This window comes from Equus asinus, chromosome 1, assembly GCF_041296235.1.
Source record: "Equus asinus isolate D_3611 breed Donkey chromosome 1, EquAss-T2T_v2, whole genome shotgun sequence".
NCBI lineage: Eukaryota > Metazoa > Chordata > Mammalia > Perissodactyla > Equidae > Equus > Equus asinus.
Window position 1 is genome coordinate 112115426 of NC_091790.1, and position 18025 is coordinate 112133450.

Sequence of the window (18025 nt, forward strand, 5' to 3'; positions counted from 1 at the left end):
GCCGGGGCAACGCCAGGACGCGCTGGTCCCTAGGCGGACGCGGCTCCTGCGGCGCAGCGCGTGGAGAGCCGGCGGGGAGCGCAGCTTCGCGCGCTTCTAGCCATGGCCTCGTTACGCACTGCCAGCCCCGCGCTGAGGAGCTACTTCAAGGAGAACTACATTCCTCAGGTCTTCGAGGTACTGGAGTCACGCGGCGGCCGAGTTAGAAGGGGGAGGAGTTGGAGGAGATTTCCCAGAGGATGGGCTAGGGTTTGGCGCGGAGAGGGAGTGGAGGGAAAGCGGAGCCGAGTGGGAGAGAATGAAGTCATCTTCGGACAGGTCGGCGGTCTGGGCTGAGGACGCAGATCAGAGAGAAGACAGAAGGGGGATGGTGGCTGAGAGGGAGGAGCGGGTGACATCTCCCCAGGGAGAAAGAGCGCAGGACCCCGGCTCAGAAACCCCAACCTTCGACTTTTAAGGTTTGGACAAGAGGAGAAGTGGGAAAGAAGAGCCCTAGAGACAGAAGAGGGAAGTCAGGAGAGTGTGGCTTTATGAAGAGAGTGGGCAATAGCGTCACCCAAGATGAGAACCTGAAGGGGTGCAGTAGATTTGGCCCAAGGTGAGCGTAGGGTTCCGAGGGAGCGATGAAGGCAGAAGATAAAGGTCAGCTGAGGCTTTCATACGGAAGGTAGCCGGCCTTTTGTGAAAGGAAGGACCCCACAACCAGGATTGCCTTAAACAGGAGGAAGGGCTGTGTGTCCCCCCCGCCCCCATTATAACAGGAGGGAAGGAGGACAGGATAGGGGTGGGTAGGTTTTGTAGATGTGGGAAAAGGAAGCCAAGAAAGTTCTCCTCTGGTGACTTCTGTTTTCTCTACAAATATTTGGTGAGATATTTGCCAAGAATGTGTATGTTTGGGTGGGGATGGAGGGTGCAGAAGGGTTTTGAGCAGAGATAAATTATGTGGAGAATGAGGAAGAGAGAAGTCTAGGAAAGGAAAGAGGAGAGCCAGCAGTGTGAGAGCCCAGCTCGGGTAGTGACCCTCCTGTGCAACTGAGAGGGCAATTTGGTACAGGCCGCCTCCTTCTGGATGGTAATTTAGAAGTATGTGTTTACTAAAATGTTAAATACATATACCCTTTGACTAAGCATTTCCACTTCCAGGAATCCGCTTTAGAGACATACTTGCGCATGTCCTCAGAAGGATGTACAAGGATACTCATTATAATATTGCTACATAGTGAAAATAGTAAATAACCTAAACGTGAATAAGGGAATGGGATTTTATGTAGAATAAAGTATATCTGTACCTTTTGAGAAGAAAAGCTTGCCAAGACATATTAAATTTAAAAAAAGAACAAAAAAAAAGAAAAAATGCAAATTGCCCAATAAAGTGTCTACTGCAGTCTAGTTAGCTATCTGATTTCATATATGTATGTATATTGTGTGTTTATATATATATGTATGCGTATGTGTGTATATCTATCTATATTTTGTATTTCTAAGACAATAATAGATGCATAGAAATATGCCAAACTATTAATTGCAAATGTTTTGGGGGATGGTTTTGGGGGAGAACTCTGATTTTTTACTATCTACACATCTATATTGTTTTAATTTTTTATGATGAGTTTCATTCATGTTTTACCTCTATACAATTATACTTGGAAATATGTAGAGAGCATGGTACTCATCTTCCCACTTGTGTGATGTTTCTCAAGTAGCACTCGGTAAACCAGATGTAGCTACAGAAATGAGAGTCGACTTCATCCAGGGTTGGAGTTTGCCAGGCAAATGGGAGGAAGGGCAGTGGTGAGGGAGCGAAGCTTTTGAGAGCGTCTGAAGTGATGGGCCGAGGACTCTAAGGACCGGGTGGGGAATGAGAACAAGGCGTGATACTGATATGTGGGTAGAAACAGGAGCTCCCTAAGGGGTGAGTGAAGAGGGTCAGAGGGAGCAATGGAATGAGGCAGCTAGAAAAGTAGGAGGTAGGGGTCAGAAAGTGGGATGTTGTATTAAGACTCAGGATAAAGCCATTCTGAGTGATGACGCAGTCCAGGTTGGCCATGGAGCAGGAGCAGAAGTGGACCTGAGTTGAGGGTCAGGGAACATCGGGGGATGTGATAGCCTCTCCTCACCTTTCTCTCCACTTGCCGTAACTCTACCAAGCTGGAGAACGCATGCCTGGTTCCTCCGGGTGACAGCACTCCTTCCTCACCAGCCTGCCACATTCTTTCTGCCCCCAGAGAAAAGGGGTCCCTAGAAGTGCTCCCCATTGCCTAAGATGATACTCTCCTGAGGAGTCCTTCCCTTCCTTCTGCTACCACATTACCAGCAGGTGCAAGAGAGTGATCTTCTGGACCCCACACACCCACCTTCACCTGGTTACACGCTCCTCTAAGAGACCATGAGGATAAGTCCCATTGTGTCTCATATCCCTGAACAGCTCTTCATCTGACCCCGTTTGCCAGGCCTAGCTCCCCTCTGAAACTCATCTTCTGCAAGCTTTGGAATGCCTAACATTTCATCAGAGATTTCTCTGTATATTTAACCTCTTCTGTACTGGACCTACCTGTCCTAAATAAAACCTGGCTGTCTCCTCGGAATATCATTTCCCTGCAAACCTCTGGAATACAGGCTGATTTAAAAAAAAAATCCTGCTTGATTCATTGGGCTTACTGAATCTGTTGATTGATATTTTTCGTCAGTTTTAGAAAATTCTTGGTCATTTTCATGTACTATTTCTATGCAATTGTCTCTCTTTTCCTCCTGGGACTTCAATCACAAATGTGTTAGGTTTGTTTTTGTTTTTGTTTTTTGGTGAGGAAGATTAGCCCTGAGCTAACATCTGTGCCCATCTTCCTCTATTTTGTATATGGGATACTGCCACAGCATGGCTTGATGAGCAGTGTGTAGGTCTGCACCTGGGACCCGAGCCTGTGAACCCCAGGCTGCCGAAGTGGAGCACATGAACTTAACCACTATGCCATTGGGCTGGCCCCAACCTCATGTTTTTTTGTTTTTGTTTTTTTTGATTGTGTCTTACATTCCTCTTTTGCTTTGTTCTATTTTTTTCTCCATTCTCTTTCCCTCTGAGCTCAAGTTTGGATATTTTTCATTGATTGTCTTCAAAAGTGTACTGATTCTATTTTATGCTATATCCAGTCTACAGTTAAATACAGCGAATGAGTTCTTTCAGACAGTATATTTTTCAATTCTAGAATGTTCATTTGATTCTTTTTTTTATACATTCCGATGAAAATTCTGCATCTTTTCATTTTGTCTCATTTCCTGTTTTCTTTAACATGTTAATTGTTATTTTAAAATCATTTTCTGTTAATGGGAATAACTTTGAATTAAATCCTTTATTAGAATTTAGTTATTAGAATAGAATAAGTGTTCTTTATTCACAGTACTGGTGTGATTTCTGTGTCCTGACTGGACCCTGACTGATATGGAATGCTTAACTGGAAAGGGACACAAGACAACTCCCTGGGGAGTTGGAAAATGACTGGAGTGTGGGTGTATCCATTGCCAAAATTATACAGCTAAGATTTGTGCATTTGAATTCATGTAAATTTTACCTAAAAATAATTATAATTGAGAACAGGTGGGAAAATGGGTGGGCATGTAGGTAATATAAGAATCACAGAATAGTGATAGTGGTTGGAGCTGGGCGATGGGTACATAGGAGTTTGTTATACTGTTGTTTGCTTTATATGTGTTTGAAGTTTTCATAATAAAAAGTTAAAAGATAGTCATGGCTGGGTTGTCATTGAGACATTTTTCTCATAATCTATGTAGCTAGGGAATGGATGGAATGATAGGCTTGATTTGGCTGAATAGTCATTTTCTTTGTTTGTTTGCTGTATCAATTATCCATTACTACTTAATGCAACTGCAAAACCTAGTGGCTTAAGACAACAGGAATCATTTAGTTTGCTCAAAAATCTGAAATTCTGGCGGGGTTTTTCAGGGAGAGCTTGTCTCTGCTCCATATGGTACCATCTGGAATGGATAAATGGGATTCAAGATCCACTTGGTTCACCTACCTGCCTGGCTAGTTGGTGCTGGGTGTTGGCTGGGAGTTCAGCCAGGTCTGTGAGCCAGGGGGCTTGGTTCCTCCATATGGGCCTCTCCATGGGCTGCTTGGATTTCCTCAGAGTATGTGCTCAGTTCTAAGCAAGTGTCCCCGGAGAGAACTAGCTGGAAGTTATCTCACCATTTATGACATAGGCTCGGATGTCAGCATAACATTATTTTCAGCTAGATGCGCAAGGAGGGAACATAGACCCCACTTCTCGATGGGAGGCCTGTCAAAGTCACATTGCAAAAAGAGCCTGTGGGATGGGAGATATTGTTGTAGCCATTTTGGAAAATACAATCAGCCATACCTGGCTTGTTCAAACAAGGGGAATCTGGGATCAAGTTGGATCAAAGCATTATCTGAACAAATAAGATGTGGATCATAACAGCATCACCCAGTAAGTGGGTTTCAACACTTCTATAATTATCCATTCTTTTCTTCTTCTTTTTCTATGTTCCCAGGAGCAGGTGTATACTGGACATTAACAAGTTGCCTACACATCTCCCTCCCTCTTTCCTCTTCCTAATATTTCTTTTTTTTTTATTGAGTTATTGATAGGTTACAATCTTGTGAAATTTCAGTTGTACACTAATGTTTGTCAGTCATGTTGTAGGTGCACCACTTCACCCTTTGTGCCCACTCCCCACCCCACCTTTCCCCTGGTATCCACTAAACTGTTCTTAGTCCATAGTTTTAAATTCCTCATATGAGTGGAGTCATACACAGATTATCCTTCTATCGCTGGCTTATTTCACTTAACATAATTCTCTCAAGGTCCATCCATGTTATTGCAAATGGAATGATTTTGTTCTGTTTTGCAGCTGAGTAGTATTCCATTGTATATATGTACCACATCTTCTTTATCCATTCGTCTGTTGATGGGCACTTAGGTTGCTTCCACGTCTTGGCTATTGTAAACAGTGCTGCAATAAACATTGGGGTGCATAGGACTTTTGGGATTGCTGACTTCAAGCTCTTTGGATAAATACCCAGTAGTGGGATGGCTGGATCATATGGTAGTTCTATTTTTAATTTTTTGAGGAATCTCCATACTGTTTTCCATAGTGGCTGCACCAGTTTGCATTCCCACCAGCAATGTATGAGGGTTCCTTTTTCTCCGCAACCTCTCCAACATTTGTTGCTATTAGTTTTAGATATTTTTGTCATTCTAATGGGTGTAAGGTGATATCTTAGTGTAGTTTTGATTTGCATTTCCCTGATGATCAGCGATGATGAACATCTTTTCATGTGCCTATTGGCCATCCATATATCTTCTTTGGAGAAATGTCTGTTCATGTCTCCAGCCCATTTTTTGATTGGGTTGTTTGATGTTTTGTTGTTGAGTTGTGAGAGTTCTTTATATGTTATGGATATTAAGCCTTTGTCAGATATATGACTTGCAAATATTTTTTCCCAGTTAGTGGGTTGTTTTTTTGTTTCAATCCTGTTTTCATTTGCCTTGAAGAAGCTCCTTAATCTGATGAAGTTCCATTTGTTTATTCTTTCTATTGTTTCCCTTCTCTGAGAAGGCATGGTGTCCAAAAAGATCCTTTTAATACTGATGTCAAAGAGTGTACTGCCTACGTTTTCTTCCAGAAGACTTATGGTTTCAGGTCTCACTTTTAGGTCTTTGATCCATTTTGAGTTTATTTTGGTGAATGGTGAAAAAGAATGGTCAATTTTCATTCTTTTACATGTGGCTTTCCAGTTTTCCCAGCACCATTTGTTGAAAAGACTTTCTTTTCTCCATTGTATGCCCTCAGCTCCTTTGTCAAAGATAAGCTGTCCATAGATGTATGGTTTTATTTCTGGGCTTTCAATTTTGTTCCATTGATCTGTGCACTTGTTTTTGTACCAGTACCATGCTGTTTTGATTACTGTAGCTTTGTAGTATGTTTTGAAGTCAGGGATTGTGATGCCTCCCGTTTTGTTCTTTTTTCTCAGGATTGCTTTAGCAATTCGGGGTCTTTTGTTGCCCCATATGGATTTTAGGATTCTTTGTTCTAATTCTGTAAAGAATGTCATTGGGATTCTGATTGGAATGGCGTTGAATCTGTAGATTTCTTTAGGTAGAACGGACATTTTAACTATGTTTATACTTCCAATCCATGTACATGGAATGTCTTTCCATCTCCTTATGTCGTCATCCAATTCTCTCAGAAAGGCCTTGTAATTTTCATTATATAGGTCCTTCACTTCCTTAGTTAAATTTACCCCAAGGTATTTTATTCTTTTTGTTGTGATTGTGAATGGTATGTATTCTTGAGTTCTTTTTCTGTTGGTTCATTACTGGAGTATAGAAATGCTACTGATTTATGCAAATTGATTTTATACCCTGCAACTTTGCTGTAGTTGTTGATTACTTCTAACAGTTTTCCAATGGATTCTTTGGGGTTTTCCATATATAAGATCATGTCGTCTGCAAACAGCGAGAGTTTCACTTCTTCCCTCCCTATTTGGATTCCCTTTATTCCTTTTTCTTGCCTGATTGCTGTGGCCAGGACCTCCAGTACTATGTTAAATAAGAGTGGTGATAGAGGGCATCCTTGTCTCGTTCCTGTTTTCAGGGGGATGGCGTTCAGTTTTTGCCCATTGAGTATGATGTTGGCTATGGGTTTGTCGTATATGGCCTTTATTATGTTGAGGTAGTTCCCTTCTATGCCCATTTTCTTCAGAGTTTTTATCATAAATGGCTGTTGGATCTTGTCAAATGCCTTCTCTGCATCTATTGAGATGATCATGTGGTTTTTATTCCTCAATTTGTTGATGTGGTGTATCACGTTGATTGATTTGCAGATGTTGAACCATCCCTGTGTCCCTGGTATGAATCCCACCTGATCATGATGTATGATTCTCTTGATGAATTGCTGAATTCCGGTTGCCAAAATTTTGTTTAGAATTTTTGCATCTATGTTCATCAGTGATATTGGCCTGTAGTTCTCTTTTTTCACGGTGTCCTTGTCAGGTTTTGGTATCAGCGTGATGTTGGCCTCATAGAATGTGTTAGGAAGTGTTCCATCTTCCCTAATTTTTTGGAATAGCTTGAAAAGGCTATCTTCCTAATATTTCTTAATTCTTATTCTATAACCTACCTTTTCCTCACATAGTCCATGTGGTTAAGGGAAACTGACTACCCTGTCTCTAGGGTTGGATTTTGATTGGTTTACAACCAGTGCATTTGGTTTCCCTGGTCATAATGTTTGTGACCATGGTGGATGTTGGTGAGGGTCATGGGAGAGGGCAAGATGTGATCTAAGCCAGTTTAGACCAGGTTGCTGGCTGGAACGCTGGGACAGAGATAGACCATTTCTGGATGTTCGTGGGGAAGCATGTAGCCCTGGGAGCCATTGGCAATTACCTTGTGTCCACAAGAAGAGATGGTTTTAGGGGGAGGTGGATTACGAGGAAGGCAGAGTGGGGAAATGGAAAGAAATCTGGTCTCTAGTGACATCAGTTAGCCACTGGGTTAGACCCACCCTAATGCTTGATCTACCTTTGGAATTTCTAGTTGGAGGAGCCAATAAATTCTGGGTTGAGTTGAGGTTTATTGCTTGAAACCTAAAGCACGTGAAGCAATACAAGGGGATTACCTTTTATTGTGAGATTGCCTGGGTTTGATTCTTGGCTCTGCCAATTACTCGTGTGACTTTGAGCAAGTTTCTAAATCTCTCTGCCTCAGTTTTCTTTGTAGTAAGATTCCAGACGGATGAGAGACAGACCTTTATTTTCTTGAGCGGGAGAAAGCAATTGTGAACGGGAAAAATGGGAGAAGAAAATCACAAAATGTGTCCTCAGGCAAATCAGTTTCAGAAAAGAGTACATAAGAAAGGTGAAGATCTGGAAATAGAGTCCTTTATACTGTTCATGCTCACATATCCCTTGGAAAGCCTTTGTGGGCTCCTGGAGCTTTGCACAACCAGCTTAAAGACTGCTGGATTGTATGTTCAATGCAAGATAGGTAACTTTTATTTTTTTGAACAGCAGATTAAGCTCTTGACACCAACCAGCCTGTGGTCAGCTAAGGAGGGCACATTAGACCACTCCATCAGCAAATATTTGCTGGGCATCTACCGTGTGCTGGAAGAAAACACCTCAATGGCTTCAGGCACTTGAGGCTATGACTCTGAAGCTGTCTCTTTCCCAAACTTTTCTCCTGAGTTCTCTGTGCACTTATCCATTTGGGTGTCCTACACATTAAAGAAGTGAAAAGCAATAGGTAAAGTTAATTTTAATAATATATTTTATACAAACCAATCTGTCCAAAATATAATCATTTCAACATGGGCTCTATATGTAATCATATTAAGCCTTCAAAATTGGGTGTGTGTTTCACACTTCAGGCACATCTCCATTTGGTCCAGCCACATTTTTTTTTTTTTAAGATTTTATTTTTTTTCGTTTTTCTCCCCAAAGTCCCCTGGTACATAGTAGTATATTCTTAGTTGTGGGTCTTTCCAGTCGTGACATGTGGGACGCCGCCTCAGCGTGGTTTGATGAGCAGTGCCATGTCCGCACCCAGGATTTGAACTGATGAAACACTGGGCCGCCTGCAGCGGAGCGCGCAAACTTGACCACTCAGCCACGGGGCCAGCCCCCTGGTCCAGCTACATTTGAAGTGCTCGCTAGCCACATGTAATCAGTAGCTGCCATCTTGGACGGTGCAGGTCTAGAATATATGAACACATTTAATAAGCCAAGGAAAATTACCCTTGACCCAGAAATGGTCATTGTGTCTCTCAGAAGCTTGTTTTTTTTTTCAAGGGCACCAAGCTTCTGGAACTTCAGGAGGAGTCTGAGGGGCACAGTGAGGGTGGAGGGGCCGTCTACTGGCCAATCAGGTTGCTCGCCTCCTTCCCAGAGTTCAGTAGGGTCACACATGGGACAGTTGTTCTCCCATGCGTCAAAGGATATTGATAGCTATTTTCGAATCTTCAGGAATCGCAGTGATTAGATTTTTATTGTGAAAATGAAAGAAGTGATACGAGCATGCTATAGACTGAACGTGTCTCCCCAAAATTCATGTGTTGAAATCTCATCTCCAAGGTGGTGGTATTTGGAAATGGGGCCTTTGGGAGATGATTAGGCCATGAAGACAGAACCCTCATGAATAGGATTAATGCCCTGATAGTAGAGACTCCAGAGAGCTCCCTCACCCTTCCTTCATGTGAGGGCCCTGTGAGAAGACGGCCGTCTGTGAACAAGGAAGTGCCTCTCAGCAGACACAGAATCTTCCTGCCCTTGGTCTTGGACTTCCCAGCCCCTAGAACTGTGAGAAATAGATTTCTGTTGTTTATAAGTCACCCGGTCTATGGTGTCCCATTGCAGTAGCCTGAGTGGACTAAGACAGAGAATAGGTCGTGGACTAACTGTTGGAGTGGTTTGTTCCAGATCACCAAACCCTTTAAACCCTCGACTGAGGAGGACCCTAGAGGAGACTGCTGGCGACATGCGTGGAGGTTCAACGAGTGGGCCGCCTCCTCTCTTTCTGACTGTTACCATCCCTTTGGGAGTCTCTCTCTTTGGATACTGCTGTGTCTGCCTCCTTGTCCGTCTCTAAATGAAGCCTGTCCCAGTGAAGGACAAATAAAATGTATGGAGAATCAGAGATGGCTCTTCTCTTCGTCTGTTTGGGCTCCTCCCATTAACAAAATTCTGTAGACTGGGTGACTTAAACAACAGGAATGTTGTTTCTCACAGTTCTGGAGGCTAGAAGTCCAAGATGAGGGTGCCAGCGTGGGTTCTGGTGATGGCTCCCTTCCTGGCTTGCAGAAGGCTGTCTTATCTCTGTGTCCTCACATGGCAGAGAGAGCAAGCTGTCTGGTGTCTCCTTTTTTTTTTTTTTCTTTTTTTTTTGTGAGGAAGATTAGCCCTAAGCTAACATCTGCTCCCAATCCTTTTTGCTGAGGAAGACTGGCCCTGAGCTAACACCTATGTCCATCTTCCTCCACTTTATTTGTGGGATGCTTACCACAGCATGGCATGCCAAGCAGTGCCATATATGCACCCCGGATCCGAACCTGCGGACCCCAGGCTGCCAAAGTGGAAAGTGCACTGTTAACTGCTGTGCCACCGGGCTGGCCCCTGGTGTCTCCTTTTATAAGGGTGCTAATCTCATCTTCAGGACCCTACCCTCATGACCTCATCTGTACTGAATTCCCTCCATAAGGCCCACATCCAAATATGGTCACACTAAGGATTAAGCTTCAACACACGGATGGAGGGGGACAGAACTCAGGCCACAGCAGCTAGTAAATGTAAGAAAATTTAACCTATTTAACCCCACTGACAAAAACAAAATGTAGATGAAAACGAGTTACAGTTTTCTGCCCATCAAATCAACAAAAATAGAAGTTTTCTAATTCGCAGTGTTGGCAAGGTGAAGTGGACACTCCCATTGGCTGCTAATGGGAGTATAAATTGATAATATTTTTTTAGAAAGCAATTTTCAAATATGTATGAAGAACTTCAAAATATACCTCTTGATTCTATATTCTTGTAGAAATCTATCCTAAGGAAATAGAGATGAAGATGTGTACATTTCATCATTAGTAGCGATAATTAATATGTACATCATATAATTTTTAATAATGGGAAGAAGTTAGAAACAACCTAAATGGCCAACCATTTAGAAACTGTTAAACATTTATAGTACTGTCTTTTGCAATAGATTATTCAACCTCAAAACATGATGTTTTGAAGAATTTTTGATGGTACATAAAAACATGTTCACAATATAATAGGCAGAAAAAAAAGAGGCAATACAAAATTATATACAGTATGATCCTAATTTTAATTTTGTACAAAATATGTGCATTGAGGAAAGACTGAAATTAAAATTTTTACTAGAAGTTACTTCTGGTTGGCAGGATGATGGTTGATTTTTATTTTTTTCTTTGTATTTCTTCTGAATTTTCCGAATTACGTAGAGCATCCACTGTTTTTATAATCAGAAGATATGTTCTTATATTAAAACAAAATAATGAAATGCTGGCCTAAATGTAGGAAAAAATGCCTCCTTTTTTGCTTTCCCAAACTGTTATCAAATGAACTTTACTGATGGAGAATTAGGAATAAACAAAGAAAACACAGGAAGCGTAAGAGCAGTCATTGCTGGGAAGCGTTGGTTTCTCATCCCAGGAGCCAGCTGGCGGGCCTGATTGCAGGCCTGTGTCTGGTCTCTCTGGGACCAGGGCCCTCTGGCCTCTGGCTGCACGGCTGAGGTCTCCTGGCACCCTGTTTCCTAGACGCCAGCCTCTGTCCCAGCCGGCACCTTCACAAAACCCTCTCACTCTGGTCCAGCTTCCAGGTAGGCCTGTGTGTAGCTAAGTGCATCCTGGTAGGTTTCCAAATGTTTTTTTTAGCAGAATCCCAGGGTTCTCAGGACCCCTATGGGGAATGCTCTACAGGTCGAGAAAAGGCACTGGGGAGGAAGAGAGCTCTGCCTCTTCGCTTTACACCAATCCTGCAACATCTGAAGCGACTCTGCTTTAATCTGTATTATCTTTGGGGATTCCCATGAGTTTGTTTTTTTTTAAAGATTTTTTTTCTGAGTTAAAAAATGAACTTGAAACCACTGAGACCAATCACCATGGTTCTGTCAGTAAATAATCTCTTCTTTCGTGGTTCATGCCCTCGGTGTTGCAGTGAGCTAGGCTTTTCCCTCATAGGCCGTCGGTATCGGGTATGGCTTTCATGCAATCTACATGTGTTGTTTATACAAAATGTATAAGCATAGAGATATACGATGGCCTTTTTTTAGACCTTGGAGACAAATATTTTCTTAAACTTTAGTATTAGATTTGAAATAAATGAACGAAATCATCAAATACTTGGAAATTGGGGCAATAAAATATTTACTCTCTCAATAGTATCGTAAGATTCAGGAAAAATATATTTTAGAAATTCAAAGATTTTAAAAAATGTCTGCACATAGATACTCGGAGCCTGCACCCAGATAGAACCGTGGGAAAACGGAGGATTGCCTTCTGATCCCTCACCCTCCCTACCTACGGTCATCATCGCTCTCTCTGAGAACTCTGAGATGCTCATCCCGCCGCTGGTGGAATCGCCTTCCTTGGAGATAGTCCTTCCAAAAGACATTTGCATCTTAAAAGATATCATTAAGATAGGGGCCCACACAACGACGCCCTATTGGTAGAATTCCAGACAGTAGGTCATTAAAAATATTTAGAAATTGGATTCTCCCTCAATTTTCTATTGGGCAGAAGTCAGCACACTGTCTACAAACCAGGCCTGCCCCGCAGGGACCAAAGACGGGCGAGATATTATGGACAGAGTGTCTACAAAATTATTAGGCAGCTATACAGAGCGAGACTGTATCTGAGAGCGAAAAAGTGCTCTTCAAATTGTGAGCTCAGATTTCAGTTTACGTCTAGATTAAAGGAGATTGCAACACCAGATCTGACCAGCAGAGGGCGGAATTAAGTTACAAATCATGATTTTTAGGCAGTTTTCTATTTTTAGAAATAAGTAAATACAAAAAAGTTTTTTTTTATTTTTGTGACTTTTATGCAGCTTTTATGCTTTATGTTTCTTCCATGGTTAAGTTTCCAATCTGTATTTTTAAAAATACCATATTTATTTCTAAAGCACATAGACTCTCTTACAGAGTATTTTTTTAAAGAGGCTAATTGGTGCAAATATTTTCCAGACATGCAAGATTCAGGAATTACTGAATGTTCGAGCAAGAGACCACCGGCCGCTCAAGGAGAGAGGGAACTGGTTATACTTTTTGTTGGACTTTGGGGCGAGAAGGTTGTGGCTTCTCCTGGGGGCGGTTATGTTTGCTGAGCTCCCTCCACCCAGCCGGCCACTTCACAGATGCATTTCCAGAGGCAAACCCATGAGACACTTAAATAACCAGAAAGCACGTGATTTGTTATTTCTCCAGTAACAATTCGCTTATCTAGGGGTTAGACAGCTGGTGATTGGCTACCCGTCCGGCAAGGAAGCCAGCGGGTGTCAGAAGCTGTCGTCTTGATCTCACCTGGCAGAGACTGCGTCTCCTCACCTGTCGAGTCTGCCCTAAGACCCCTCAAGTTGTGGCCTTGAGGGGCTGCTGCTTCTCCCTGAGGCCCCTTCTGATGGCTAAGCCAGTTGGTCCTTTTCAATAATCTTCAGTATCCTTTCAGTTACAGAGTTCCTAAAATAAAATTTGGCACCCGTTATTTAAATGTCAACAAGACACAGAAGCCCCTTTATTTTCAAATTTTTAACTTACTAACCTCCACTGAAACAAATGAAGTCGTCTCCTGGAACAGCAGTACGCCACTCCATCCCTACCGTAGATGGGGAGGGCGGGCGTGTGTGAGCCGGCACTCCGGACCTCGTTTTGGGAGTTGGGGTGGGTAGGGAGATAGAAGGGACTTTGAACAGCGTCTGGGAACTTAAACCTGTTCCTAAGTAAAGGGGCTTCTGTAACTGCGTGATTCCGACGTCCCATTTTTAAAAGCAATCTCTTCTAAAAACAAACAAACAAGGTGCAAACTATATGTTGATTATTTGACCATCTGTTTAAAAGAAGAACGTATTTCTGGGTTTGCATCTGAATAAAATATTTCCAGGTAGATCACATGAAGGAAAGGCCCCTCAAGTTCTGGAGGAAGATACGTGTGAGCACCTCAACTTCATGTGAGCACCTGGGACGGGCAAGGGGGCAGCTTTGGCTTTGTAGTTTAAAAACCTGCCAGCTCCGTGGATCCCCTGGCCCTTCTTTGCCTCATCTGTGAAATCCAGAAGCAAGAGCATATGCTTTAAAAGTCAAAGTTGTCCCTAGGGGGATCTTGGAAACCAGCTGAACTGTGGCTCTCTAATGTTGGGCCGTCTGCCGTCTTTGGCCATGTGATTTGCTGTCTTTGGCCACGTGATCTTGCTGGGGTTTGATCATGAATGACCCGTTGGGTCTAGAGGAGGACCCAGTGTCAGGTCCGCGTATAGAACTCTGGCTTCTTCACGGAGTGGCTCAGTCTGCTTCTCTCTCGCATTAGTCCTCTGCTGTAGACAAACTGGTCTGTGCACCTGAGGCTTTGCTCCGGCCAAGAGAAAGGCTCTTAACCTGCAAGCCGCCTGCCCTCTCCTTGCCATTTGCAAGTGTCTCCAACTGCTGAGGTCCCCACAAACATTTGATGATCCCTTTTATCTTTGCATTCATGGAGCAATTATTTTCTTCATTGCTATTTAGGCCCTTAGCATATTTCACTGTATTTATCTGAGTATGTAAAAAGATACACAGGATTTGTTCTCTTAGGTGTCTTCCATCTACCCACAGTTCCAGACAGTTACTGTCTTGCTATTTATATTTAAATGATTGTTCAGTCAAATTCTCTCTCCTAACCATTTCCCCCCAAACGCATTTGTCCTAATCTCTTCCATTAGACTTGGTGTAAAGTGACTCTCTCTTTCTTTGTCATCACACTGGCCTTTGAACGGTACCGGGGAAAATTTTTAAACTTCTTTTCTCTTTGTCCAGGTCTTGTCCTCTAATGGAGGTGATAATTAGCAGTGGAGTGGTTAAAAATAATGATGACGGCTTGCTATCATTATTATCTGTTGAGCAGCGCTTGTTTTGTGCTAGACACCATTCAAAGTACTTTACACAGATTAATTCATTTAATTCCCACGACAGCCCTATGACACGTGTACCTTTATTATCCCACGTATGGTTGAGGAAACAGAGGAACAGAGAAGTCACTTGTCAGAGGTTACAGACTAGAAGATTGCAGATGCAGGATTTAAACCCAGGGCCTCCACCCACTGTGTTATCTTGCTCCTTGAAAGATGAGTAGTAGTGAAAAGGAAGAGAAACAACTGTGCTGGATAAAGCCACGTTTGTCGTCAGTGCCCAGACATCTTTCAAAATGTTTGAGAAATACTGGCGACGGAGATGAGGGACTCAGAGCCAAAAGAAATTGGAGGATTGCGCAATTGTTCTGTGAGTTTACAAGCTGGAGAAAGCCAATCTGGATCATGAAGTAGTGGTCTTTTTCGTCCTCAGTTGTGTAAGTTTTTACGGAGAAGGCTAGCAATAATAAAGCCCTGATTAACGTTTCTGAGAGTCAAACATTCCCCTTGTGGGAACGTTTGCCTGTTTCACTTCTGCTTATAAAAACTGAGCTAATGGCTTTGTAATTTTTATTTTCACTGAGCAGGAAAAAAGCTAACTATGCTTTCTGATTGGCATGTAGCTACGCGCTGTTCACACACTAATATAGAAAGCCTCAGGCGAGTCTGTTTTGCCCACTGGGAAGCTATGAACACTGAGATTTCTTACGCAAAAAGCGAACGTTTGAAGTACACTAGTTTCACATGCCTGTATTAGCATTCCAGAAACTTGTCCTTTCGACTTGAGTTGACTTCTGCAGGATAACTTTTCAGGAAAAGTAGTCTTCTGATCTGTGGTGGTTGGAAATATAAAGAAATAAGAGTTTCCTGTAATCATTATCGGATCCCAACTTTCTTAATAATTCACCTTAAAGCTGAGCTCCATTGAGACACCAGTTCTCAGACTTTAGTGCGCAGAGGAATCACCTGGGGAACTGATCAAAATGCACGTTCTGGGCCCCATCCTCAGAGACCCCAGGTGACTCTGATGCAGGCCTCCTCAGCATGCCAGGAGAGGATGAAGGAGGGGGCATGGAGTGGGGAGTAGAGAAACTCAGGACTCGGGGACCCAGGCACAAAAGTGCCCGAAAGTAGGTGGGCCGGTCATCAGGGCTGCTCAGGGAGCTGTCTGAAGTCTGGCCTCCAGGTAATAGAAGACCTCAGCTCCTAGGTAACAGGGGACCACTCAAATCCAGCTTGCACCTGTGGTGAGAACCCCTGATCTCCCTTGCAACCGTATTCTCTAGGTTTGGGGGAGAAGGAAGTCAGTCAGCCGATGGCTGAGTGCTCACCGTGAGCAGCTGGGGTGGGGCGAGGTCAGGAGCAGCTGGACAGGGAGAGACACCTACGTCTTACCATTTTACCATTTTGTTTTGCCTTAGTCTTAAGGGCTGGGTTTCCAGCCTGCAGGCTGCACACTAAGAGGGGGACATGAAGCTATTGCAAAGGGGGAAACGCTGCGCAGGGTCCAATCAGGAGAAATTACACCCCTTTTTTTAGAGGAATACTGTGAGAACTGCTGAGGGTCTAAGACAGGACCCCCAGGCCGGGATCTGCTCACACCTGGTCTGTGAAAGTGTGATGAAATCTGCATTCTTCCTACGTGGAAGCAGGGCCCAAGAAACCGCCTACTCACCCCTGCCCCCCGCCAGGAGGCAGTGAACCAAAAAGGCAAAGAGGAATGTCTAAGGAGGATTCCAGGGGGCTTCTGTGGGATGGGTGCTGTAAACCTTTTTCTGTCTCCAATGGAGAGAGAGTCAATAATTCTGTATGTCTCACCAGTACTTCTACAGGAAGTTTCTTCTTTTGGGAGAAATAAGATGGCAGCAGCTTTCTGAGATCCCTATCTGTGCTTTAAACGTTATCTTAGATCTAGGAAGTCATTTGTTTTCCACCTGTGTGAACTAGGCTACCACTTTTCAAATATGTACTCTGTAGATGTTGTGACAGATAAAATGCAAATACATTTTTAAAAGACATCTTGAATTCACAGTAGATTTTTTTTTTTTTTTGGTGAGGAAGATCGTCCCTGCATTAACATCTGTGCCAGTCTTCCTCTATTTTGTATATGGGTCACTGCCATAGCGTGACTGAGGAGTGGTGTAGGTCTGTGCTTGGATCCGAACTGGTGAACCTGGGCCAGTGAAGCAGATCTCGGAACTTTAACCACTACGCCTCGTGGCCGGCCCCCCACAGTAGATTTTTTTTTTTTTAAAGATTTTATTTTTTCCTTTTTCTCCCCAAAGCCCCCAGTACATAGTTGTATATTCTTCGTTGTGGGTCCTTCCAGTTGTGGCATGTGGGATGCTGCCTCAGCGTGGTTTGATGAGCAGTGCCATGTCCGCGCCCAGGATTCAAACCAACGAAACACTGGGCCGCCTGCAGCGGAGCGCGCGAACTTAACCACTTGGCCACGGGGCCAGCCCCCACAGTAGATTTTGATGGTAGATTTTTCTCAATCCCTTTTGTGTTTGGGTCTGCGGAATTTTTTGACTTTCAAAAGGAGTTCCTCATACTTAAAAAGGGTAGAAACCACTGACATAAGATATCACAACAATGTCTTCAATTTGACCGTAGAGTATGCCTCACATAAAGCAGAACCCTGAGCAGGGACCCTTCGTTGTGTCATTTACGATGGATTTTCTTTGAAAGAGTAACAGTGAACTGCATTTTGGTTTGATTTTAGCAAAATATTAACACTGAATGAATGCTCAGGGGTGTCTATAAAGCATGTTTACTTAAAACACTGTCACATTATTTGACTTTGTCATTGTATGAGAGAAACGTCTACCCGTTGCTTAGTAAGAACGTGCAAATCCAGAAGTACTGACTCCATTTCGTCTTCCCCAGGCTCTGTTATGTGGTGTACTTGTTACGTGCCCTGAGGACCCACTGAGATATTTAGAGGAAACGATCATTACTATAATGGAAAGCGGTCTCGAAAGTCTTCTTTGGTAAGTGTTGTTTTGATCTATAGTAAGGAGATATTTTATTTTGAAGGTAAAACGCTCATTGTCTGGTATCAAAAAAGGTTTTGCAATGAATGCTTCCAATCTTAAGGCTGCTGAAGAATCCTTCCAAAGGCTTTTAAGTCCCAAAGACTTCAACAGGAACATTTCCCCCCTGTTCTCAGCCTGAGAAATATGGTGTGCTCTCATCAATAATGTGCTCATAGAGCAGTTTATTTCAAGTTGGAGATGAGGAAAGGGAGGCATACCCTCTTGGGGAGCCTGGCAAAATCTTGAGGGGGATAGTTTGAAAAAGCCCTCCAGGTGATTCTGATATACTTCTCCCAAGGGGAAGTGTCTTTTCCTTCCCCTCTCTTACACTCCACCTGTA

The 18025-nt window shown here is 43.1% G+C and overlaps 1 protein-coding gene across 1 annotated transcript in view; it reads left to right on the top strand.

Moving 5' to 3' along the window:
* Positions 1 to 44: 44 nt before the first annotated feature.
* The window catches only part of FBXL13 (F-box and leucine rich repeat protein 13), a 208222-nt gene continuing 190241 nt past the window's right edge, over positions 45 to 18025 (top strand). The window contains exons 1-2 of the mRNA XM_014850486.3: positions 45 to 177; positions 17537 to 17640. Of these exons, the coding sequence (XP_014705972.1) occupies positions 103 to 177; positions 17537 to 17640 (179 nt within the window). The 5' untranslated portion in view covers positions 45 to 102. The remainder of the gene's footprint in view (positions 178 to 17536; positions 17641 to 18025) is intronic.